This window comes from Pogona vitticeps, chromosome 1, assembly GCF_051106095.1.
Source record: "Pogona vitticeps strain Pit_001003342236 chromosome 1, PviZW2.1, whole genome shotgun sequence".
Classification (NCBI taxonomy): domain Eukaryota; kingdom Metazoa; phylum Chordata; class Lepidosauria; order Squamata; family Agamidae; genus Pogona; species Pogona vitticeps.
Window position 1 is genome coordinate 251,571,864 of NC_135783.1, and position 27,509 is coordinate 251,599,372.

At 41.9% G+C, this 27,509-nt stretch overlaps 1 protein-coding gene across 3 annotated transcripts; it reads right to left on the reverse strand.

Annotated features, from left to right (window-relative positions):
• Positions 1–929: 929 nt before the first annotated feature.
• Positions 930–26,894, reverse strand: C1H11orf24 (chromosome 1 C11orf24 homolog). 3 transcript variants are annotated; one of them, XM_020784178.3, is made up of 4 exons: positions 26,718–26,894; positions 7,994–8,232; positions 6,294–6,407; positions 930–3,012 (listed from the first exon to the last, which is right to left on the reverse strand). In XM_020784178.3, exons 2-4 carry the CDS (start codon positions 8,148–8,150, stop codon positions 1,886–1,888), a joined length of 1,398 nt encoding a protein of 465 aa, XP_020639837.3. In that variant the 5' UTR covers positions 8,151–8,232; positions 26,718–26,894; the 3' UTR covers positions 930–1,885. The 3 variants fall into 3 exon arrangements, with proteins under 3 accessions (XP_020639837.3, XP_078239771.1, XP_078239770.1); XM_078383645.1 differs by lacking the exon at positions 26,718–26,894 and adding an exon at positions 25,933–26,104; XM_078383644.1 differs by lacking the exon at positions 26,718–26,894 and adding an exon at positions 24,066–24,193.
• Between the last annotated feature and the right edge of the window lie 615 nt (positions 26,895–27,509).

Genomic DNA, 27,509 nt, shown 5'->3' on the forward strand with positions numbered 1-27,509 from the left:
AGCTACAGAAAACCAGTTGTAGGCTGAATATCAGGAAAAAACGTCTTAACTACTAGAGCGGTATGACAATGGAACCAATTACCTTGGGAAGTGCTGAGCACTCCTGCGCTGGAGGCATTCAAGAGACAATTGAACAACTCCTGCATTGAGCAGGGGGTTAGACTCAATGGCCTTATAGGCCCCTTCCAACTCGATTATTCCATGATAAGTTTTCAAACCCCCTTACCTACAAGGTACTGGCAGAAAAAGCCTTCAGAATTTATCAGTTTATTCAAAAAGCAATTAGCTGCATCCAAGGGGACAAGGATTACATGGAAGGCTCTATTTAATAGATACATACAGTTTAAACTTCCTCAAGCCCTCCCTCCACCCCCAAGTATACAGACTTTCCAACATGATCCTGTTGGGCCCGCCAGCCTACTACCCCAAATACTGAATGCTTATCTAGATTTTTATTGAGCACTGAGTGGGTGTTAATGGCCTTACCGCCACATCTTAAGCAAAAAGCAGTTTTTCACAGCCATTTTTTTTAAATCATGAGATTGTCTTTACATAATATATGCTATTCTGTAGGCTCACATGAACTATTCACCACCATCCTGGAACCTATTCTACAGTCAGAGTCAACAGACCAAATTCAGATTATGGATCAAACAACCTGCCCCACAAACTTTAAAATCTGATTCTGTCTGTACACACTTTGGCCTGTGGTTTAAATGCCTACAGAACAATTCACTGAACTGAGATGAATTGTGGCTAGGAAAAAAAAAACAAGGAGAAAAAAAGTGGAAAATGCAGAATTTTATCACATTGACAGGAATGTCGAGAACTTTAAGAAATAAAGGATTCAGGTTGTGAATCCTGGTTATCAGTCTTCTCAATCTGAAACTGAAAAAGCTGAGATGGGAAAAATAGAATCAATGTACAGCTGTGTGTGCCTTCCAGGCCTCTTTTATTAAATGAGTGAGTACAAAAATAAAATCATATAAAGGTGCACAAGCCCCTCATGGAAGAACCACCATGATTAGGAAGTTGAACTGCATTAACAGAGTCTATTATGCACATTTCTTTTAACAAGCAAGGAGGCTACTGAAAAACATGATTGCTCTACTAACATTACCCCCAACAGGGAGCCACAGGAGTACTTAGTAATTCTAGGGAATTTTTTTCATTCAAAGCTGTTAAGACTCTTTCTAAACATGTGAACAAGTATCACTGTTTCACTGCATCCTGAGCCAGCAGCTTCTCTCGTGATTGGCTTACCACTGTACCTGCAAATGAATTAAAGCGTACCATAACTAGAAGATCCAAACCTCTGTACAGGTGTGGGTGTGGGGGGGGGAGGTGTTGTTTGTTCTTGGCACTCTTTTGGTCTGGGTCACCTGTACTAACATTGACAGTCCTTGGTCCGCCATTTGGAATTAGCAGCCGTTGATACAGTCTCTATGACACCTGCAGGTGTTAGGAATGCTTAAAAAAAAGTTAAGTCCACCTGGAGACACCCGTTTTTACCATCTATCCCATGGGAAGTGGTGGAGCTTTAAGAGAACCTTAGGAAGGACAAAACGTAGGAAGGAAGCTGGTCCTCTGAGGGGGTGGCCATCAGCTTTAACACCCTTTTGCAATGGCAAATAAAAATAGCACAACAGAAGCAATAGCACAATTGGAGAAACAGTAGATCCATGGCAACCTGTGAGTTACAAAAATACTTTTAAAAGTACAATACATGGCATTTCTCCTACATTGCACCAAAAGTAATTTGGAAGCACTTTCAGTTGGTCCTATAGGCGGAACTGAGAATGGAAAGACAAGTCATACAAGGTTCTGTACATCCTTCGATAACAGCTGTAAGGACTAAGCTTCTTCCTTTCCCCCTTGATTGCTTTCACATCTCTGAGTCTGCATACATCCCATTAATTAGGTAGTCTACTTGAGTGTAGTCCTTCTTCCTGTAGCTCTCATAGGCCTGAATGGCAAACAAGACTACAATTGTTATAAAAAATAGGACTCCAAAGAGGAGCACAGCAAAGAGCAAACTGACATCTACCTGCCGAAAATTACTCACAACACCTACGTCCGGCTGACGCTTGTCTTGTTTTACAGTTATGGCTTTGGATGAAGCTGTTGGGCTTTTAGTTGAAAATGTTCCCAGGGGATTCCCATGAGTTGTTGTCATTGCCAGTTGACTGGTAGACGGTGTAAATGCAGTAGTAGTGGGACTTTCCACACTCTTGGACAAGACTGTCGGAGTTACCTTGTTAGAAGTACCCTCGCCTCTGCCTGTCACAACAGGTATGTATTCAGCTGGGTTTGTTGGTGTAGGGGATGCTGTTGTTATGGCTGACCCAGTAGCTGTTAGAGTCATGTTTACAGCTGCTGATGTTGAGGGGCTATGGGTCACAGCAGTGGTAGAGAAGCTTACAGGTTTTGAGCTTCTTCCAGTGGTGACAGAGGTAATTGGAACAGAAGTGGCAGATGGAAGGAATAGTTTCAGGGAGGTGGAAAGTACTGAATGCTTTGTTATTGTGGACAAAGAAGCAACAGTAGTTCTCTGAAGAGCTTCTGTTGTTGTTATTTTCCCAGTTATTCCAGAAGTCAAATTACTGCCCTGAGCCCTTCCTGGACTTGTTGTCGTTTTAACACTCACATCTGTGCTGTTTGACAGGGAAGATGTGGAGTAAGGAGGGATGCTGGAAACTGACGTCCTGTTTGGAGTACTAACAGCTGGCTCCTTACTGGCTGTGGTTATGCTCTTATTACTGTTATTGGTTATGGCTATTGTTCCTGCTCTAACTTGTGAGATGGTAGTGGCAGTTTTCTGTGCAATGGTTGTAGTTGCAGTTATTGTGTTGACTGCAATATTTCCTGCTATTGTCTTTGCTTGCGCTTTTGATGAAAGAGGCACTTCTGTATTTGTCTTATTCATCAGCTCTGTATTTGGCTTCTCTGTACTTGCTGTATCATTTTCATGATTGGACGTATCATGGTCTCTTCTTTTACGGATCATATATTCTTAAAAACAAACAAACAGACAGACATGATAAAAAGTAGGCTCCCCAAAGGCTACCAGATGTGAGTCTCAAGAGCTATACATGCAGGGCAATTTATGTTTGTGTCGCTAACTCCAGTTTGCTTACAATGAAGGAGTCACTGAATAAACATGATGGACAGAATCTAGTTGAAAAATTATACTGGCATAACTACACCATCATCAATTTCAGCAGTGAGCTGATGCAAATTAAAAAGCCAGCATTTGCTTTCATATGCTGAATTACCGGTAAACAGTTGTGTGAAATAGAGAAATGTCTACACTAACCTAAAGTAACAAGCAGCAGAAATGTACACTTATAAAGTCATGTCAGTGGATTCCCACTAATAAGATTTACACCCGTTTACCAGGAAAGAAATTCCTCCTTCCCCATCTCCAAGCTTCCTTCTCTTGGAGGGAAAAACCATGAAATTGGAAAAAACCATGAAATTTGACATGCAGTACCTTTTCATAGTAAACCCAAGATTATTTTCCTGGTTTAGGACATTAAATGCTTCCATCATAACTCAGCATATGAAAATTGTACAGTCTGGCGTATTTATAAAATCTAAAAACCTTAAAAACCAGTTTTGCACAAGCAAAGTTATGAATATGTTCTAAAGAGAGAGCAACAAAATGCAGCACCCCCATGGATTGCAATCCAGAAATCTGGGGTGCCTAAAAGACCACAGGCACTGTTATTTATCTATATGAAAGGAGTTTTCATTCCTTTCACACATGCTTCTGCACAGTAAAAAAAATACCAAAGGCATATCAATGAGGTATACTAATCGGAAGGTGGTTGCTGGGCTTTGCACCAGAGGAAATGTAGGAAACTAGAACAGGATGAGAAATCTATGACCCTGTAGAGGTTGATGGACTCCCATTCCGATTCATCCAACCAGACCATCTAATGATAAGGAATGATGGGAGTAGTTATTCAGCAACATCTGGAGGGTTCACAGTTTCCAACCCTTGGACTAGACCCAGCATTTCTGAGCCCTGAGGCATCGGGAGCCCATCTTTTTTACAGTTCACCCTCAAAATACATGTAAATAGGAATGTTTAGAACATCATAATTTAATTAATCTAAACATGTGAAAGAAATTTGCTCTTTAAAAAGAAAAACATATACAGTACCCTTATTTCTCATCAGTACTAGTGGCTCTCGGCTGCAAGAGTCTGTTCAATTTCACATGGCTCCTAAGTCCATGAAAAGTGCTTTGAAGACCAGAAACAACCATGAAAAGTAACCACATGTACAGTAGTATTCTCACACACACTGTACAAGACAGTTCCCACTTCCTGACATGCTCCACTTTGTTCTGGTGTCACTTTGAATTACAACAGAAGGCCCATTGCTGTTAAATCCAATGTTAGCTACTGATGGCTAAAACCACTCTGATTACACACTCGGCCTCGGATTTCCGGCTCAACAGCCAACAGAATACTAATGTCAGGATTTCCTCCTTTCTCCAGGAGAAATAGGGAGGCAAAGACACAAATGAACAATCCCATAATGCAAAGGGCCAATAGAAGTGGCATTTTTAAATTGAGACAAGTGATTTCAAAAATATACAGTTCCATATTTGCAGAATTCCACTTCCTTCACAAGACAAAGTATCTTAAAGAATCTGAGTCAAGATTGCCTCCAGGTTTTGACAAGACTATGAGCAGAAGATATGCAACATCTGCCCCATCAAATAATCCAAGAGACTCTCCCAGTCACAGCAAGAGTGCACTTAATGCATTCCTTTCTCTGATCTCCTAAAATGAAGGACTTCCATAAAGCCTGGAACTTAATTTAGTGGGACTTTCTGGTACCCACAGGCCTTTGCAGGTGCCCATCCTTGGCAGACCTTGTTACAAATCATAGCGTCAGAATTACATTTCCTGCTCATATCTCAAAGATAGAAATCACACAATGTGCAGGCTACACACAGCCCCTGAAGTTTGTTCTGAGACACTTCCCTCAAGCTTTCCCATATTTTGTTGTTTTTTAAAAAAGGATTAAACTTTTAGAAGCCTCAAAGAAGCACAACTGTCTTCTAATACAAAGCAAAGACAACAAAACAAAAACAGAAAATCTCCTAAATTATTGGTTGTTGTGGGTTTTTCAGGCTCTTTGACCGCGTTCTGAAGGTTGTTCTTCCTAACGTTTTGCCATCTCCTCTGAAGATGCCGGCCACAGAGACTGGCAAAACGTTAGAACATGGCCAAAGAGCCCGAAAAACCCACAACAACCATTAGATCCCGGCCGTGAAAGCCTTCGCAAATACATTGACCACCTCCTAAATTATTATTTTTTTAAAAAGAAAGTAGTTTATTTTTAACTGAGAAGAAATTACTTCTGCTTTTGGTTGGGAGTGTTGTTGCAGCATACAATCGATCTGGGGTTTGCACAAAAAAAAAGCCTCCATGGATGCCCAACCAGCAAAACCTAAAGAAAGGCACACTATGAAGTGGCCTGAAATGCCACTTTACCTACTTTGCACTTCTTAGTAGGTCAGATGTGGTCTTTTTTAAGAGGGCTGTCTTTAACTGCACATTCAAATCATCATTGGGAATTTAGTAACTGGCAGTCACTAGGACCAAATCATCTAGGACAAAGTTTTCTTTGTAAACTCATCCTTCTGTTTGAGTAAGCTCAAGAATTTGGCATCTTTCCTCCTTGTCCTTGATTTAGACCCATTTGGACCCATCAGAAATCTGTTTTATGATGAGAAGGGAAAAGAGGCATTATCATCATGGTGCACAGATTACCCTTCCCAGAATATTCTTTGCAGTGCCCACTTTTGCATCCATGAAAGCTTAGAGCAAATAAAAATGGTTAACCATTAAGACATCGTAAGACTATTTGAGGTTTTATCTTAAATCACATCAAGCAGCTGTTTTACCCAAAGAGTTCGTAGTTTTCTTGCTTTGCATAAACAACCAATCAACAAGAGACTACAGTCAATGGCCCAACATTCCCTCTAATTTTTGGCATCGCTCCGCGGGAGCCTCGCCCTGTCTATGTGTGGGCAGGGCAGCACTCCAGCCGAAACTGGAACTATACAAGTGAGAACACCAGCTGCCGATGTGCAGCCTCGATGGAGCTCTGCGTGCATGCAGTTTAGAGAGAATGTTAGTCACTGCCCATCTGTTACCACTAAAACATGAGGAAATCTGTTTTTCCTTGTGATTGAAAAGTTTGATTTATTTTTATATTTATGGCAATGATGGGAGCTTAAATCAAAATCCTGCTCTACTGAAACTAAATTACCTCCCATGAGTTCTTTAATATCCTGTGTGCTGGCATTCTGGCACACATTCAGCTGAGGACAGCGCAAGAGGACACAGCGGTTCTGATACAGCACCGACCAGCAGTAGCGACTCCCTAAAACATCAGAGGGAAAGCAAATGCATAAGTCTCATCTACCACAGACTTTTTTTAACCTTCCAAAACCCATTACCCCTAATCATTAGCCACGCTGGCTGGAACAGATGAGAGTTGCAGGCAAAAACATCCCTGAGGAATCAAGCTGGTAGAAGCTGATCTACCTTGGGCTGGAATTTATCTATTAGTGAAGTTAAGCAATGATTATTTTTTCAGGTCTTTGGCTTATTGGCAATTCTGAGGGACTCTGCCTCCCTCACCCCTTGTAATTCATCAAAAGTGGAATTAAATTAAGGTTCGATACAATACTTAATACAGTAGATTGCAACATTTATCCAGCAAAGTCCTTCCTTATGGACAAGCTCTGTTCAACAAGTCTTGTTTACCAGAAGGTCCACTTTGGTGTGAATTAAAATGTTCCTCTTTGCAAGTCCTGCTTGTAGATTAAAGCTAGAAAATTTGTGATGGATAGTCTCTTAGTTTTCCCCCCATTATCAGAATAGGACAATACAGCAATCAGACTGAAATAATATTGTGAACTTTCCTTCAAAACAGTTAGAGAAAAAGAAAAGGGCTAGAGGAGAAAGAATGGATCCAGAGTTATACTTTGATAAAACTCTGTTAGCAGGACCAACATTTTCAGAGCTCACTATATTTCAGCTACGGGCAAGAAGCAGCTAAAGGAGTTCAGTTGCAGAGCCCATGCTTTGCATGCAGAGCCTCCGAAGATACCCCAGGTACTTCCAGTTTTGACCTCGGGCAGCAAGATATAGAAAAGGCCTAAAACTAAAGCATTGGGGAAATACTGTCACGTGTTTCTCATAATGAGAAATTGGAGCATGTTTAGTTTAAGAAGACTAAGTGAAGAGGAATGATTAAAGAAACTGGCAAAAGAGAATGAAACTACAACCACCTATAAGTTAGCAACTGGCTACATATACAGGAATAGCCATATAAGCAAAGTCGAAGATGGGAAAGCTATGGGGCTCCCGCTGATGCTGCACTGCAATTCCCATCAATCTCGACTGGGTATGACCATTGATTGGTGATGACAAGAGCTGCAGTATCCGGAGGGCAAGTGCTTCTCCACCCCTAGGCAAGCCAATGTGAAAAGCTTCTCCAGAACACTTGAAATGTTTTTCCCTCAAGGCTTTTAAAGAAGAAAACCGATGAGACTTTCAGGATGCTCAGCATCCTCGAGTTGCAAAAGGGGTGGTAGGGGTGGTTGGATGAAGTGACTCTTGAAGTCCAGGTCAAATTTGAGTCCCTGTACTTCCCAAGATCTCAAGGGATCTGGGTAATAGGGCAACAAGGGCACACAGGAATGTGAAACGTCACCAAATTCAGACATCCGGTTGTGGAGTGAGCTAAGTAATGTAACAGTTTCTACTACAGTATGCACAAAGACCCTTCTGTGCTTCCTGGGCTGTAAAAGTCAGGCTGGTCCCTGCTCTGTTTTCAATTAACTGAAGCTGTGAAGCCGTTTAGCTACTGCATAAAGAAGCCATAACTGCAAATGCTGCATAGTTATGTCTGCAGAAGACTTCTCCCACAAAGGAAAACACAGTAAAGTGAGGCAGCCTTACCTGACGCTGTTGGACCTTTGCAAGCTTGTTCACAGTGTTTGAGGCTACTGAACAGATGCACGTGTGTTATCTGGACTCCATTCTCCTTTAAGATGGCACTCCCATTTTCAGACACACACAATGAAATCAGGAGGAAAAACACAATAGTTGCCCACATCTTGAAAGCTTGCCTTTGAAAGGGAGGGGGCTTCTCTGATGGTCTTCTCCAGCATCAGTCAATTAGACTTTAAGTGATATATCTGTCAAAAGAAAAATAACAACTTAATGCTTTCCAGAAATGTTTGTCTGACAAATGTAGATTCGTCCAGCTGTTTGTTACAGCTCTCCTTTTCCACTCTCATCTCCAGGTGGACTGTGCTAAAGGCTATTATAAGCATTAAAAAGCTATGAACATTGACAGGATAGGAAGGTGATAGGAATACAGCCATGGCAGTGAACTTGAGTTTGTAATGCTGTAATCCTCCTTCCTCTGTGTCACAGATGGGCATATGAACCCCAGAAACTTTTAAAGTGTTACAATTCTTAAGGTCCTGCGATAAAGGTAATTGCTGAGTTTATACGTAACTGGAGATGGGGACGACTCGCCATTTTGGTGACTCATCCTGCTTTGTGAGTCGTCAAAAGTTGACGACTCATGAAGCATGAAGTTGCCCCCATGAAGCGATGAATGACAGTTATTCGTTGATTCGTTGGGGGTTATTAAAAAAACACCCCCACTGCCCCCACCCCACTACCACTGCGCCGCCGTCCCCCACCCTCCACCCCCTCACCCCTGCCGACACCCCCTACCTATTACCAAAAACATCATCATCAACAACAACATTCTGCCTTGGCGGCAGAGGCGATTATGGTACGGGGGTGTTGGTGGGGGTGTGGGGGGCTAAGGTAGGGAGAAGAAGGAGGTGGGGGTAGGCTGTGGAGATGGGTGGCTGCCTATCGGCCACCAATCACTTGATCGGCAGCCGGTAGGCAGAATAGTTTTTTAAAAAAATATACGAAGGACAAAAAAAGGTAAATATTTGTCCCTTCATATTCATGGGGGTCTCTGGAACTCACGGATATGAAGAGATGAATATTTAATGAATCAGCTATTTTCGTCGAAAAAGCCAATCCATTTTTATATTCATCCCCATCTCTATACGTAACAATCAACCAGGCTGACGTTTCCTGAATCCATGCTTGGTACCATATTAAAATCAAACCTCTTGAATAATGTGTGGTTTATTAGCCTGTCAGAAACCTCTATCCATTACAAGCCATGCCTATTTTTATCTTACCAATACCGACTTCTGGCAAAACCATGGTTTATTTCTAGGTCTGAACCCAGAAGCATGACCTGTTCCTGGTTTGTGTTCCCAGATGCATAAACAGGGCCTGACAAAAGGAATGGGACAGAAACAGACTAGAAGTGAGGAAAAGAAACAACTGCTATATGTGTGTGAGGAAAAGAAATTGTGGTTTATCTGATTATCTGCTGGACTCTTTGTGGCTAAAGCACCAGCTTTAGGCATAGTGGCTTAGTATGACATGTAAATAAACGCCAATATGCACAAACACTTCAGGAAAATATTGGGTCATATACGGAAACTGCTTCTGTTTTCAAGATGTCATTAACGTGTATGACCTTTTAAAAGCATTTATACTATGAATAAGTGTTGCTCTTTTTTCTGAATGTAATATAACATCAACATGTCCAAAATAAAAATCACAAGACTTGGTCAAGTCTGGAAGTATAACTTCAAGAGCCTGATATGCATTTTCTAACATAAGACATTCCTACACAGCAAACAGAAGAATCATAACTTCTTCAGGAAGAAACAGAATCAATATTTACACTAAGAGGTGCCCTTCTGTGAGATTGCAAGCAGTGCTAAACAAGAATCCAAAGAAGCATGCAGGAATTTGTCTCAACTCTGTAGAATCTACTAACAGCACAAAACATTTCCCAATTCTGTGCAGAGTGTAACACACCACTGCTGCCAAATCTGTGTTTAATGTGGCCTCCACTGGTAGCAGAAAGATGCAGAACAGGTTTCAGAAAGATTTCATTCTTATACACACACAAAAAAAGTCCAAACCAATCAGTAATCTTTTGGTTGTATACTGTAGCTCAGGCCTACAAATACTAAGCAACATCTGTCACTGCTGCCAATGGATTATTTTTAAAATACTGTACATGATTTAATCAGCCTTTCTAGTCCTACAGAGAAACAGTTTGTGTACTGGGGAAATATAACAGGCAATAACACTGGATTCCAGGATAGACTGGGCAAATTGCCAGACTCTGGAAAATTACTTTTCAAAAGTAACTCGTTACTTGTTATAGTGTTGAAAAAAATAAATAATTGCTGTAAATTGTTAACAATGTTTTTAAAATAACTCTTTGCATTTCTTATTTTTCTCCCAGGCTCTGGAACATGCTTCTCCCCCCCCCCCCCCCGAAATTTGTCTGGCCCCCTTGCTGGGCATTTTCAAAAACCAACTCAAGACCTGGTTATATAGACAGGCCTTCCCTCCGGACACTATGTAATTCTCTTTCTTTATCTTTATCTATTCTGCTTTCGTGTTAATGTTGGAATCTGTTATTTCATATTAATTGTTTTTATTACATGTTTTGTGAGCCGCCCAGAATAGACTATGCCTAAACGGGTGGCATATAAGCTCAATAAATAAATAAATAAATAAATAAATAAATAAATAAATAAATAAATAAATTTTGCTGCTGATGGTGAAATACGGTTAATAAGAGGCTGCTATAAAACCTGAATAACTTCCTATCAAAATGGCTTTTAAAAGTAGGTTTCAAATGCACGTAGCAGATCTGAGTCATTACCTCACTAAAATGTTATTTCCAGACTTCATTCTGGCTTTGTTACCAGAATAATGTAGCTTGTTACAAGCAACTATGCTGCTTGTAAATCATTACTCTACATCTCCTCTCCACACCATCTTTTGAGCATCCACTTCTGCAGCAAGTCCCCTCCTCCCGATTGTTCTCTCTCTTACACACAAATAAGAATGTATTCACATGGATTATAGGAACTACACTTATATCGATTCTGCCATTATTTAAATCATTTTATAAATATCCGTTCATACACCACACATGTAAAATTGATTCATTTGGTCAACCAATCAATTTTTTTCCAACCTTGCTGGCATATCCACATCGGTTTGGTGTGCGTGAACACTGCCGTTGATTTATTGTGCACCCACTTGTGTTTTTGGCACCATGGGCACTGCATGGCTGCCGTACTTTTTTACTCCCCCCCCCCAAGCTAAACAATGTTTTAGTATTCTCTCCCCCCCCCCAAGAGTTTACCAGGGAATCACTTCCTTGTAGCATGCATCCCACTCCTTCCTTCCCTTGTCAATAAGGAGAAAACACTCCATCTAGTGTACTTTGAGAAACAGAGTACCCTGAAACTGAAGAACTACCAAGGGAAACCTTCAATTATGAAACATCTTCCAATACTGCCTTCTAAAGTTTTTCACACAAATTTAGATGCTACTTTAGCAATACATATCATTTAGGTTTTTTTTAAAATTAAATATAAAGTAATCTCACAGCAATGTGCTCCTAAAACCGAACACAAATCTGAGTTGATTTCATTAGGATGGCACACGTAACTGGCAAAACCTGAAAGAACAGTATAAATGAAATAGGAAATTGAAGCGATTCAAATGGCCCATGTGATTAGGCCCTAAGAGAGTGACAGGCTGCCAACCAAACACAGGAGTATGGAAAAAGCATACTATGCAAAGATTAGTGCATTTATTTATTTATTTATTTATTTATTTATTGCATTTATTTATTGCATTTATATGCCGCCCATCTAGACATAGTCTATTGCATTTATATGCATAATCATATTGTCTTTTGCAGCCTTGTACATTTTATTTTTGACTGAAGATACTGGCATACGTCTTCTAATCACATTTCCAAGTTCTTCTCAATACGGTTTCTCAATGTCACCCAATGACTTAGCACTCTCCAAAGCACACAGAGACTGGCCTGATCACTCCTAGCAATAAGGAGAAACTTCCTGGAACTTCACCGCTGAAGTTCTTCTAGACTTCGTCTGACACCCTAAATAAATCAATACTTTCCACATGCAGACAGCAAATCATACCATCCGACCACATTTTCTTTTGCTTTATCTTCCTTATTCCTCCACACCAGTCGTTTCCTCTTATACCGATACCATTCACAAATGCATTCATTCTTGGGAATAGTTTTGAATTCAAATGATGTTCCTATTCAGACCTCTAGACGCTTGCAATGTTCTATTATTATATTGTTTTTTTGTGGCTTTGTTCCCACAGCAATTGCAGCACAAGGCCATCAAGTATTAACTAACAGAAATGTCTTACTATTCTCTCTTGAGACTAAGGGCAGCCTAGGTCACAGGAACATGCAGCCATTACACTAAGGACAGAAACAGGACATTATAGATAGAGGCCTGTAATTAGAGATGAAAGCATGGTGATGGTCTAATTTCTCAGACAACAAAGACTGCCTCAACCACAGCTTTGTCAGACAAATCAGACTTCAAAGGAATCCTGTATTTCCCTTCTAAAGACTGATCACAAAACAAAGCAAACTAATCTGTTAATTATGTGAGATGAGAAAAGCTCCTACTGTGTACTCAGAAACTTTCAGCAGTTAAGGAACACCTATCTATAATGTTTTCTTCTGCCCTGAGACAGAGATCAGCAGTTGCTGGGCAAGCGGCATCAAGAGATTTGTATAAACACCTTCTTTCTATATGATTTACAACAACACTCTGAATGGACATGTAATCTTGGTTCCAAAACATAGAACAGGGAGGTTCCCGTATGTGTTCTGGACTGGTGGCCCAGAGTTTCTTCCAAATTTATCATGGATTTTTCAGTGGAACAAACAGAACTGACAAATAGCTATGCCTACAAATTTGATCAATGGTTGAAAATATGGCAAAAAAATATAAAGCTTACAAGATTGGTTAATTTTAAAGAGAATACAGTGGTGCCTCGCTTAACGAGTGCACCGTTTAACGACAAATCCGCATAGCGACGCGTTTTTGTGATCGCTAATGCGATCACATTGCGATGTTTTAGGTGGCAAAACATTGCATTGCGATGATCGTTAAGCGTTTCGCTTACCGATCTTCACATTGCGATGTTTAGAAAACAGCTGATCGGTGGTTCCAAAATGGCCGCTGGATCAACAAAATGGCCACCCGTAGCGTTTTCGCGCCGATTCCTCGCTTACCGAGGTGGCGAAAATGGCGGCCCTATGGAGGATTCCCGCTTAGCGGTGAGTTTTTCCCCAATAGGAATGCATTAAACTGAGTTTAATGCGTTCATATGGGTTCCCCCCGCATAGCGACGAATCCGGATAGCGACGTTAATCCTGGAACGGATTAACGTCGATATGCGGGGCACCACTGTATATATAAAATGTTTTACAGGTGGCATATGACTCCAGAAAAATTGTTGAAGATGTATACAGATGTATCAAATGTCTGCTGGAAATGTGAAGCACATGTGGGAAGGTATTATCATATGTGGAGTTCATGTAGAGCAGTGGTTCTTAACCTGGGCGATACTGCCCCCCCAGGGGGCGGTTTCATTTTTCAGGGGGGCGATGGAATGAAAAGGGGTGACGTGGGGGCGAAGAAACAGAAGGGGGTGATGGGGGGTGATGAAGCCACTGCACTGCCACCATTGAGGAAGATATTATCGCCACCCTTCCCCATGCTGCCGGATCCAGAGCAGCTGTTGCTGGCAGCGGATGTGATGCCATCAGTGCTGCTGCCACCACGCCACCAGCGCCATTGAGGAAGTTATCATGGCCCCCCTTCCCTGCGGCACCGCCACCGCTGCTGCGGGGAGGGGGGCAATGATAACTTCCTCAATGGCTCAAGGGGGTGTTTCTTTCAAAAAGGTGAAGAACCACTGATGTAGAGTAGCAAAACAGTATGGGAAAAGAGTGCATGCTGTGCTGCAACAAATATTGCTTTGTTAACCCCAGAACTGTTTTTATTGAGTATGATACCCGATAACATAGATAAGGCAAAGGAGTATAGAGTTATACACATAGTTACTGCAATTAGAATTCTTTATGTCAAAAATTGTAAAAGTCCAACGGTGCCGAAACAAGAAGATCTTATAGAGAAGATACGGGAAACAGCGGAAATGGACATTTTATCAGAAGTGATGAAGGACTGTCCTCTACAAAAGGCAACCGAAAGATGGGACTTATTCTACAAATGGTTTGAGTCATCAGACATCGCTTGAAGAAAATGCATTAAAATGAGAACTTAAATCTGGAAGGCAGAAAATAGTAAAAAGAGCAATTTGGAATTTTGATATGGCAATATGTATAGAATGGATGTTAGTATGTCATTGTTTCTCCTCTTCCCCTTAACCTCAATCCCTTTTTCTTTCCTGTTACCCTATGCTAAAAATAAATTATATATATATAAAAATAGAAATAGCTATGCCTAAAAACAGAAATAAGGTTACTTTTTCCCAACTAGAAGTCCTAGAAAATGGCCATGTTGGCTGGGGGATCTTGAGAGCTAAAGTCCTAAAAAGTAATTTTTTGAAGACCGCTGAAAAGATAGTATGCCTCATGATCACCCTCTTCCTCCACAACACATAGCTGCCAGAGAGCAGTGTTTGTGTTCTAGGGCAGCTACTTAAGTCAAAAGTAAGGCATGCATGGCAAACAAATAATGAGCAAATGATTTCAACCTTAGGGCCCCATTTTTATTTGGGAATATATCTGTGAAGATTCTCAATCATCCAGGTGAGATTATCTGGAAGTTGAGATATAAATGGGGCCAAAGCAAAGTGCACAGAGTCAATGTAACTCATAACCACTTAGACACTATCTGAATGAGCATAAAAACACAGCTCAGTTCTATACATCTACTCAGAGCAAGCCTTCCTGGGGCAGCAAAGTACAGCTCAGTTCATTGCAACAACTTGCCAGGCATAAAAGCCTTATCATCAATTTGAGATAACATAAAAAAAAGCTTGCAGGCCAGATAGAAAAGTCCCCACAGCCCTTATCCACCAGCAGGCCAGATATTACCCATCCCTTGTTCTAGAACCTATCCCAGTATCCTCTGTAATTGAATCAGTTTCTGTGGCACACTTTCCACAGCAGATAAGACTCATATGAAACACTAAAAAGGCAAAAATTTGAGAGATGCTTATAATTTCACCTTTTACATTGGAAAGGAGAATAAGAACCAAAGAAGCTCACACTAGGATTGGGACACAGAGGTACAACCAATAGTTCACAAAATAACAGACCATGACCCTGACTTGCTACAAAAGAGTGCAATACCACCAACCCATGGAATAAAAACCTTGGCTATTTATCTGAGTCCTCCAGTGTGTACTGCTTTGCATATGCCAGGGTTTAAATCCGTTCCAAATAATGCGCTCTCCCACCAGGTTCCTGCACAAGTAAGCACACACAGATACATGTATGCACTACCACTGCTTTGTTCACCAACATGTTTCAAGAGCTGCAGTGGTAGACTGATTTGCATTGTGAAGACTTTCCTAAGAAAAATGGCTCTGTTGCATTTCCTGTTTATGAAATGTCACTTGGTTTAAGTATATCTGAAACAATCCAGAATATTATAAAGAAAAATGAACTGCCAGGATTAAAGGCACTATTAGACAATCAATCCATTAATACAAACACCTCCAGGGAATGAAAATCAGCCTTGGAACTGGACTGTTGCCTTCCAGGGCCTAATCATGACTGAAAAGCCCAAGGGAAAGAGCAAATACATACCCTTCATGTGGGAATGAGGACTTCTTTGTTTTTCACACATTGCTGCAAATCAGACCCTTTAAAAGCTGCAACTCAAAGCTTAGTTCCCCAGCAGGCCCCAAGTAAAGTTTGTATGTATTCCGCAAGCTATAAATTCAAAGGCAATCTCTCAACAATGGTTAGCAAAAGTACTTTCAGTTATCTGGCTATGAAGCCAGACACTAGGAGTTCCATTTTCCACAGGGCCTTACTGACGGGGGCTGGACTTGATGGTCCATAGGGTCCCTCCCAGCGATATAGTTCTAAGATGATGATGATTCCCAGTTCTTATCATCCTCAACTACTACCTACTCAGGCTGTGGCTGATGGGATCTGTAATCCAGAATGTCTGGAGAGCACCAGGTTATAGACACATGGCTGACCTTCAGAATCTTATAAACCTAACTAGCAGAGCAACATTAACATTGCTGTGTGCTGAAACCAACCAGACTATTGCTGCCATGTGCCACCAATTTTCTTCAGACTTATGACGGCCCTATTACAATTTTAAAGGTAAGTGAGATGTTCAAACAGTGGCTTATCATTGGTACTTCTCTCCTTCAATGAGCAACTCTGACTGAGCAAGGTTTTGAACCAGAGTTCTGGGGTCCAGCATTCTACCCACTATACCATGATGAGTATTTTCTTAAGCCCAAGTCATTTATCTTATATATTGATGATTATATTTTTATATTGGTTTTAGCTGACTGTAAACCACCCAGCATAGTGCATGTGCATTATTGGGGCAGTATAATAAACAAACAAACAAACGAAAGTAAAACCTGCTGTTAGAACAATAATCCATATCAGCATATTTTTCCTGTAAAAAAAGTCACTGAGAAGAAAAAAATATTTTGCATTAGACCAAAAGCCGGCCCAGAATAGTAAATGTTTTATTCACATATTTCCAAGTGCTTAAATAGAAACCTTTACAAAACCCCCAGATGCCATGTGTTCAGGAGAACAGCATTCTCAGTGTTCAGCTCCCCCCAGTACCTCAGCTGCATTTCCTGACACACAAATGGCTGCCTGCATTTCAAACGAGAAGTTCAATTGTGGGCAAATCAAGAGCCACCAACCACGCCATGGATTGTCTGATACTTCCGCTTATTTCTGCAGGTAGTACCGTTACTGTCTATATGTATTTTTTGTACAAAATAATTGTTTGCCTTTGCAGATGCATTTTAAGAGGGAAACACTCTGAAGTACATAAAACCCTATGCAATTTCAGTTAGCAAACTCAATTCAATTCAATGTACTTGTATTCTCGAAGGCTTTCACGGCTGAGATCGGATAGTTGCTGTAGTTTTTTCGGGCTCTTTGTCCGTGTTCTGAAGGTTGTTCTTCCTGACATTTCGCCAGTCTCTGTGGCCGGCATCTTCAGAGGGCAGGAGGCAGAACTCTGTCTGTGCTCTGTTGCTGTTTGTTGGATAATTGCTGTTGCTGTCAGGAAGAACAACCTTCAGAACATGGCCAAAGACCCTGAAAAACCCACAACAACCATCAATTTGATTCATTTTTTTTAAAAAAATTGTATACACAAAACTATACAAAAAAATTCCAATGTCTCCAGCCAGTCCAGAGGAAAAAGGCATCTAACAACAACAACAGGTATTGTGGTGGGAATGTTTGCTGGAGGAAGGGCACATGCAGCTCATGAAAATCTGATGTTCCTCAGACCAAGAAGAATGTATTCTGATCCAGAAGTCTAGATAATAGGAATTCCTTTGTTTAATGTATTCCCATTTTCTACAGATGCCTCGTATTTTTGGAGTTGAAATTACTACAGAAAGTCTCAAAATGCTAACATGTTGCTCGTGCCTTCCCAATAACAGAAGTGGCCCAGTAGGTTTATAGTGTTAAAAGAAACAAAGTTAATACCAAATGATAAATTATTACAATACTGTATTTTTTTTTTAAAAAAAAGAATTAAACAAAAAACCAATTCATTGGTTCAAGGTCTCTTCACTTTCTGTAGATGCTTTGTATTTTGGGAGTTGAAACTATTAGAGAAAGTCTCTAAATGCTAACATACAGTAAAAGATCTGAAGTTTTAACTACCGTTATAAAAAGAAAGCAGGATTTCAATAATTGCTCAAATGTTAGACAAACACAGTAACCAACATCAATGCCTCCTTCAAAGCAGCTACATCCCTTGGAAGTCTGATGAAATAGCAGGCAAATGTGTGTTTAAAGCAGCCCCCATACTGGTGCCCTCTAGATGTGTGGGACTCATATTCTCATCAATCCCAGCCAAACACTGTCACTGGAAATGACGGAACCCGAGTCCACTTCATCTGGAAAGCACCCGCTTGAGGAAGGCTGGACTAGAAGCATGAAAGATTTGTAAATTCAACTCTTCACAAGTTTCAAAAATGAAACTTAACATTGGCTTGAAGAGATGATATGGAACAAATTTTATCCTAAGCCACACAAATGTGAGGAAGCATGCATATTAGTTGATATTAATAGTACATGTCTTTTCTGGAGCATTTTATGTTCCTGCTAAGCAGAGCTATTCTTGTCTCATGCTGTATTGCACTCCCATCTCACACGCATCTTTCAATGAAGATTTTAAAGAGTTTAGGAGAATTATACACAGAAGCCTTGAAGTGGAAAGAAACCTAATTCAATTCCAAAGAAAAGTCTCCGGATAAAACCTTTTGACTTTGAACTTTGAACTACAAAACATCTTTGTTTTATATGCTGTTCACATACCATGTGTTCATGTGGACTTTCCCCATCTATAATCCAGAAAGGAAATTGCTGCAGTACTTCATCTCATCATATTTTCCCATTCCCAGCTTCCATTCTTCTGATAATGAGCATTCCTGCAGCCAGGTCAAACAACTGCAACATACTTCAGTCTGATTGCTCCACCAAATTGATATGCAGCTCCCAATTAATTCCTTTTAATCGACTAGCATTTATGTATTCACTTTAATGCTGGTTTTATATGTACAAGGCAGAGTGGAAAAGTTGTTCATTTCTATATGCCTCCCAAAATTCCACAACAAGGACTCATGGTAGATGCAGGGGGAGAAAGTTTCCAAACTCTGCATCAGGAAACAGGGAGATATCCCAGGCAGATAATACTCTCAGAGCTGCAATGTCAGGACTATCAGCCCAGGGAAGTTTCTCTACCAGGTGGCAGTAACAGCTGAAACACACTGTCCCTACTACTTAGGAGCTGCAAGGCCACAGGACGGTGTCAAAATGGCCCACAATGGCAAGAGTGGAAGAAGAGGAATCTTGTGTACTGACTTGTTGCAGTTCAGTACCTTGTGGAACTGCCTCTCTGCTTGAAACTATCAGCCTCAAAAGTACGTACCTAGATCAGGAGATCACATCCTCCCCATGAACCCTAGTTGGAGTACTGTATGTCCTCAGCAGCTTGTTCAGCACCTCTCTCTTTCACTCTGCTTATGACACAGAGCACTGGTGGCCCAAGTGCAAGCTTCAAGTCACATCTGGCAAACAACGGCAGCAGCTATTATATCTTGAAGACCAGCCTCCTGTTGCCACCTCCACCTACTGCTGGTTCTTTTCCATACTACAAAATTATGCAAATCACTTCCCGCTCACACACAGGGGTGGACTAAGGATGGGATCTAGGTGCACATATAAGCCCCACATCCTAAAGATGACACAGACTGAGCAGCATTCCAGGCCTTTTGTGTGCTGAGCATGAAAGCCTTTATAAAGCTATGTAACTATATTTATTTAAAATATTTTTCCCACTTTTCTCCTAAAAAAGGACTCAAGGTGGCTTACATCATTCAATATACAACATTAAAAGTTAAAACCAGTGATTTTTTAAAATATTAAAGAAGAAGTAATAACATTTTATTAATAATGTCATTACTAAAAACAGATTTAGATGCAAATATATATATATATATAAACCACCCTGTTTTAAAACCACTCTTAGGTAAGCCAGTCACTAAGGAAAAGCCTGTCTGAAGAGAAAGGACAGCAAAGATGGGGCCAGCCCTGCCTCCTGTGGGAGGGAGTTCCGGAGTCTGGGAGCAGCAATAGAGAAGGCCCTCTCCCATGTCCCCATCAAGCGTGCCTGCGAAGGTGGTGCGACTGAGAAAAGCCTTCCTTGATTATCTTAATACCAGGGCAGGCTCACAAAAGGAGAAACGGTTTTTGAGATAACTTGTACTCAAGCCATTTAGGATTTAATAGGTTAAAACCAGCACTTCGAATTATGTCCAGAAATCGATTGGCAGTCAGTGCAGCTGCTGTAATGGGGTGAGGATAGGGTTATGTGGACTGCAACTCCCAGAAACCCTGACCAGCACAGCGAGTGGTGAAGGCTTCTGGGAGTTGCAGTCCAATAACACCTGTGTTACCTAAGGTTGGAAATGAGTCAACTACAGTGCGGCCATCATCGTTCGTGCTGTGCCAATTGCAGAAGTAGCCCAGCGGGGCTTCCCCGCGCTGCTGACCAATCTCACAAGGGGGAGAGATGACAAGTCTCCCCCACTCAGCTGCTGAGGGAGGTAGGGAAGTCCCGGCTGGGCTACTTCCGTGATTGGTGCAGCACGAACGACGACAGCCACATGCACCACACTGGAAGCAGTAAGTGGATGTCTCTTTTCTGGCTGGATATATTATGGCCTATTAATGTGTATTAGAAAAGTTGTTGATATCTATAGACACAATGTACGATATTGGGATCTGATGGTGTGGGTTGCTCTTGACATGCCTTTGGTATTTCTTTAAGATTAATTTGCTGAATTTGGAGGGGAAAATACCACCCATTGTTCTGCGATTGTCTACACATAAGCATGTATTTTACAGATGCCAACTCCAAGCAGATTTTATGGCAACATATTAATAGCTTCTCAATATGTCTATTCATGATTGCATCTCATGTACTCCTCTTCTGCCCTTTCCTTCGATCCCTTTCCCCCTTTTCTGGTACTCACATTTAAAAATCCAATAAAATGATCACTTCCAAAGGAACCCTCTGTACCCATTTCTATACTTACCCACCCTGAAGACAAAGATTTTTCAGCAACATCTGACTTTCAGGATGACTTCCTTGCAGCTTTTGTTGCCCCTCAGCCATAAAAGAATACGAGATCTCAGGAACAGACCCCCAGCCCCTGAAGAGCTGCAGTCAGTGGAGCAGAGCCAATGAAATGCCAGATTCCACCAGGCTCCTTAAGTTGACTGTAGCCCTTTGCTGGAACAACAGCACCTTATTCATTTATATATTTATATGCAACCTTTCTCCTAAAGGATCCAAGGTGGCTTATAGTATTAAAAGAAACAAAATTAAAACGAAATAATAAATTCTTACAATATCAAAAAAGAATTGAACAAATATCACATTAAAACCCACAATACAAACACAAAATAAAATGCTTCCTTTAAAAATCCCCTTGGTCAACCAGTCATTTAAAGGAAAGACCACCTGAAGAGAAAAAGGTCTTTGTCTGCTTGTGGAAGGACAGCAAAGATGGGGCCAGCTTGGCCTTCTGTGGTACGAGGGCCTCTGGCAGCATCCGTGTGCTATCCAAGGTTCTGGCAGTGCTTGTATTGCCCAGTGTAACCAAAAACCTAGTCGGTAAACATCACACTATGCTCTGTTTCTCGAGGCCTTATTCCTCGACTGGCTGCAAAGAACAGCAAGTTTAAGTTGTACCAAGTGCATACAAAGTAGATTCTTTCACAAATGCTATTTCTAAACATGACCGATATGTCCATTGGTTAAAGACTTGATTGTGAGGTTTCTATCACACACATTAACAATGTGCTTGACCACTGGTTCTTAACCTTGGGTTACTCAGGAGTTTTGGACTGCAACTCCCAGAAGCCTTCACCACCAACTGTGCTGGCTGGGGTTTCTGGGAGTTGCAGTTCAAAAGCATCCAAGTAACAAAGGTTAAGAACCACTGTGCTTGACAACTAGGAAGCAAGACACAGGGCCCAGTAACTTCAGTTTCAAAAAGATGTTTGGGCAACTTACAGCAAGTCAGGTGACAAGTGCCATCATGCATATCTGTTTGATAGACAAAAATCAGGACCTTCTTGAGAAAGAAGCTTTATCAGATGTCACTCAGAACAATCCCAAGGTTCACAAAGGTATGAAATCCCTGAGATGAAGCACTCCTTTTTGAATGAAAGAGCTTGCTGTAAGCAGGAAGAAAGGATTAAGTCCTCATCTCTCAATAATTAAGTTCCAAATTTGAGCAGGGAATACTATAAACTTTTAAAGACACTGTGGGATCTCCAGCTGTGAGTCTCCCAATCATCTGGTATGTTCCTGATTTTCAGCAATAAATAGGAACTGGGAGTTAGGATCTCCTTGTTCTAGGCATATACTTAACAATCACTGTATTCACACAAGATACTGTGCATAATAGAAAGAAGCTGTATTCTCTCTACCCATGCTCACTCTGCAACACAAGTCTCTTAGCTAAGAGGTATGGGAAGGGGAAATTTGTCTTTAGAAGATACACATTTTTCTTCTCTTCTCTCAAGGGCCCTCCACTAGACTGCAATGAGTAAAAAAAATAACACCACAAATCACAAGCAGCAACATGATTTTTTACAGCCTGAAAATCTTTTTTAAAAGAAAGATTAAGCCCATTCATCTTTTCCGCAAGCAAAAATGTAGCTACTGTATAAACTAACATTCTAACTATATAAACGTGCCATCTTCCAAGCTGTCCATGTAAACTGTATGGATTTCTGAGCTTCCGGGAAAGAACAAGATAGTTGCCTCTCTCTCTCTCTCTCTCTCTCACACACACACACACACACACATTCTCTCTAAATAGCATAATATATGTAATCAAGGTTTCTGGTAGCTACAGTGTTGGTGCCATATAGGTCACTAACCAGAGCAGCCTTCCTCAACCCAGTGCCCTGCAGATGTGGGATCTGAGCATGGACCGTACTGCGGCAGGGCACAAGACTGGAGAAAATAGTTCTGCAGGGACAAGGACAGGCTAAAAACTCCCAGCAAAAATGCTTGCCTTGAAAATCCTTAGGAAACACATCAAAATAGAACTCATACACTCACCCCTAAACTGTCACCCTTCACACAGGCCGGACTTGATGTATTTGCTAATCATTTTCAGAAAGATCTCTAATCTCAATTTGTGATAAGGAGTCCCTCAGTAAAATATTTTTAGTGGTTTTAAGAATCGCAACCATGTGAATCTGTTCCAGCATCCTTATCAAACACAAACGCATTTAGAGCGGTTTTAAAATTAACTGATTTATTTTGGCGTGAACTTTCATGAAGTACAATCCACTTAGAAGCTAGTCTTAAAAGTGCCACATTATTCTGTTTTTGTTATTTTTAGTGTTCTTCATCTTCCCTTACAGAGTTGCTCCAAGAATGAAAACTATGAAATTAGCCAGATCATCAAGCCCAGCCTTTCGGCACCCACACTGGCTAGGGAATTCCAAGAGATCCTGTCCAAAAAGGTAACGTGTCCAAGATGTGCCTTCTGCTGTAAATTATGGAAACTAAATTACGAACATGACACTCCTATGCATCCGTCCATGAAATCTGTCCAGAAGCATGTCACAGATAACAACAGATACTCTTGGGCAAAATATGCCTAGAAGGGTCTGATTTCTAGATGAGTCAAGCAAACCAGCTAAGCCAAATACTCCAAGAAAAACAAAATTAAAATATGGAAGACAGGACAGCCAACAAGACTTGCTGTCTTTTAAAATTTTGTTTGCCAAATGGCAGCTTTATTCATAAGTGACCATTTGGTCTTGGAACTCAACTGGAAGCCTAACTTGAAAAGACAAAATCTAAATAATAGAATGGAAATCTAACAGCACTAAGGCCTATGTTCAGGCCCCCAAGGACTATATTTTGTCTACTCCTGGCGCAGAGTGCGAAAACCTTACTTATATGACTGATTTACCCTCAAAGATGGAAAGTAAGGAAAGTAAGCTGGAAAGGAGGCAGAGTGCAATCACCAGTCTTTCAGCTGGAGAAATTAACACTATTTCCATATTTTTATTATGCGCAAAAGTAAGGCACACATTGAATTTCTGAATAAACGTGATGCAAATACAAAGGTCATTTGCTGTCTGGATTCAAGATATACTTTAGTTAAATTGATTATGTCAATGGTTAAAAGCAGCCGAAACAATATTTTCTATGTATGCAAGCAATCCTAACTGGCCATCTGTCAAATGTAAACTCACCCTCCTGTGCAGAAATGTACCGAAATCAGATAACAGAAATTTTAGTAGCCTATGTCCTACCTGCCACAGGCAAAGTCATAACTGAAGGCTATGTACTCGTTGCATTTCTTCAGAACTCATGTCTAGGAGAAATCTCTGTGTAAACAACTGGCATCAGTTGCATGTAGAGACTCTTGGCTGAGGGCCAGCATTAGGGTCATGGAGACCACATCTTGTGGACTCTGGCACAGAATGTGAAAATGTTAATTACAAAACCATGCATGCAAGACAAAGGCTACGCTTGTATGACTGATACACCCTTGAAGAGGGAGGTCATAATTGAAAGCAAGCACTATCTGAAAGGACTTGGACCAAAGATGCATTTCACAAGACTTCTTATATGGCATGGCAACAAGAAATCCACTCTGGACAGAGCCTGAGTCTTTCTAGTAAACAGATCGGAGGGCAAACCCATTCTCAATTGATGCACTGCAGATAAGAGTCAACTGCAAGATCAACATAGCAGAGGCAGGAGTGGCACCATTCTATACCAAGGCAACTATTAATGCTGCCATAGTCCTGGTAATGAAGAGAATATAGGAAAGGTAGCAGCACAGATCAGAGTGGCAATTTATGGGCAACTTAGGTGGGTCTAAGGATTAATTTTCTTTTCTTGGTGTCATCTACATGTTACACACACGAGGAAATTAAAAAAAGAATGAACATGGAACTGGCCACAAGTCTACTTCCAATTTTGAAAAAAAAAAAGTATTTTTTGGTGTTAGACACTGTGGATTTGGAAGATGCAACCAATTTAAAAGACTAACCACTGGATGCTTGACTTTGTTGTTGTGAATAACCATTTGGGGCACAAAAAAGCCTATCGGAGCTGGGGCTGCAAATTATGTTGGAGGGCCTGGATGCTTTATTGTGTCTAGGAAATAATGTTTGGGAGGGCAAAAGACAATGCAGAAAAAAGAGTAGATTTTGTTTAGAAGTTCACTTCCATCATCTGTGACTTTAATTGAGATCACAGACTTTTAATCACACTACAGAGTCTTAATTCACTTATCAACTGCATGATATTTTCAACAATGCTGGGCATAATCCTATATTTTATTCCAGCTAAGTACAGTACTATCATGGCATCAAACTGCAGCAAATTAACCAGGCACTCAATGCAGCACTTGCAGGCATCTTATTAATCAGCTGGTGACTTACATGATTTGCCTTGCTCCTGAGTAAAATGCCAATAGGTCACTGTAACTAAGTTTTATGCACATTGCAAGTTGAATCATTAGCTGGTCAGTGGGAAGAAGGCTACTCCCTCACACAGCTCCTTATGCCCCAAATGTTCTGCTCTGAAGCACCTTATAGATCCATATGCATGACACTGGGCAGTGCAGAAGAATTAGTGAAAATTGCTACCTTACCTCTTTCCTTCACTAAGGAGACTCTGCTGGATCCCAGTTCCCTCTACCAATGGAAAAAGTCCTTCGAAGCAGGGGAGTCAGGTCTGGATATAACCCACTGCCTGTATTTCCTCAATTTCGCTCTCCCCCTCCTTCCTATACCTCTTTCTGTGTACCAAACAGAGAATGGACCCTGGATGACATTCTATGTACCTGATGAAGTGGGCTCCATTCCACAAGTTTCTAGGCTTTAAAACTCCCTCCCCCCAGACTTAACACAGCTACTTTTCCGTAATTTGAATCAACAAAAATCCTTCCCTAGATTTCTTTGCTTGAATTAAGCCTTCCTCAAGAGGCTAGGTATTACCAGGCTATTTAAACCTGGAGCAAAACTAAAGGTAAAATAAGCTCAGTTTCTCAGTACTGTATATACTTTCCTGCCATTACGTTTCAAATACAGCACTAGTTTCGACCCTTGCAAACGGAGGAGAAACAGCGCGTGGCTTAAACCAAATCCTAAGAGTTAACAGTTAGACCTGTGATGGGAGATGCTACTTTTAGAGTTGAGTCGGTGACACACTTTCCAGGCGATGGCAGGCAGGGGGAAAAATGCTCCATCAGCAGCTGCCTGAATGGCTTCAGGCCGAAACCTCCGATGTCCAGGCCGGTCATCTCCCCAGGCCATCCCCGAAACCTCCGCCCCACTTTCTGAGAGAAAGAAAGGCTGCCATAGGATGATGGTAAGGGCACTGAGGAGCACTTTTAGCCCCTGGACGGAGGGAGGGAAAGAAAGAGAGAGGGGGGTGGGTGGGACAGGGAAAGCGGCCCTCCCTGACTCCCTACAGACCGCGGGAGAAAAAGGGAGGCACGCCGAGCCCAGCCAACGCTTGGACTCCACCAACCTCTGCCAACGGGTGCAAACTCCAGCGGCCGCACATCCACGGCTGGCGGGCGACGAGGGTACCGTCTGGCCAGGGACCGGGGACCGGGGAGGGCGGCGGGCGGCCTTTTGCCGGCAGACGAGGGGCTACTTCGCGGGATACCGAGCCTTTCCTCTCACCCCCCCCCCCGCGCCAAGTCCTCCATCGCCAGCCCCGGACAAAAAGCCCTGTCAAGATTGATGACTTGACCCCCAGAAAGGACACCCCCCCCGAATCAGAAGACGTGACTCGTCCGCAGCGACCACCCACCCAAACTTCGCAAATGTTTTAGGAAAACTCGAGTGGGCGCCCCGGGACACCAACTCCCCCCCCCATCTCCCTCCCTCCCTCCCTCCCTTCGCTTCCTTCTTTCCTTCCTTCCCTCCAGCAGCTCGGATCACCTCTTCAAAGCGCTCCCACAGGTTGCAACGCCAGGGACTTCCAAGGCGCCCCCGCAAGGAGAAGAAAACGGGACTCCCCTCCCCAAAAGCTCCGCATCCCACCGCCGTCTGCTGGGCCCGCTTGGACAGGAAGGGCAGCGACTGGGAGCGGGAGGGAGAAGAGGCAGCGGGGCCCCCCCTCCTCCGCGGTCGCCCGCCACATGCCTCCGCAAAAGCCACGCCCCCTGCTCCCTTGAGCCACGCCTACCGCCGCTGAGGCCCCGCCCATGTGATCCCTATGAGCTCGCGCCCCACCGGCCGAGAAGGCACGCCTCCTCCCTCAGCCACGCCCCTTATCATTCTTCACGCCCATTCTGTCCCGGCCAGACGAAACGTCGTCATCCACGGGAACCCGGAAGTTACGGCTTCTCTTTGGCTTTGACAGAGATTTCGACCGTTCCATTCACCGGTCGCATTTGATGACGTCAAGGGATCGCGTTACCGGATACAGGGGTTGTCCCTCATCATAAAGAAGGTGGCAGGGGATGATTAATATTGGTCAGTTTAAGGTTTTTTCCGCCCCCACCCCCCAATTCTATCAGGACGTGGCTGCCTTATTAACAATCTCTTGTTTTACTGGCGGGTTACTCTGGAGAATGACTCCTTATTTAGCGTCCTTTGTGTTATTGGAGATAAACTGCTTTTCTTTGTAAGGAAGAGATAAGAGCAATCAGTAAAAAATAGAAAAATTATCCAAGATTTTGTTTGTAATTCCGTAATGTTAGTTATGTAACACTTTTTATCCCAACTCAA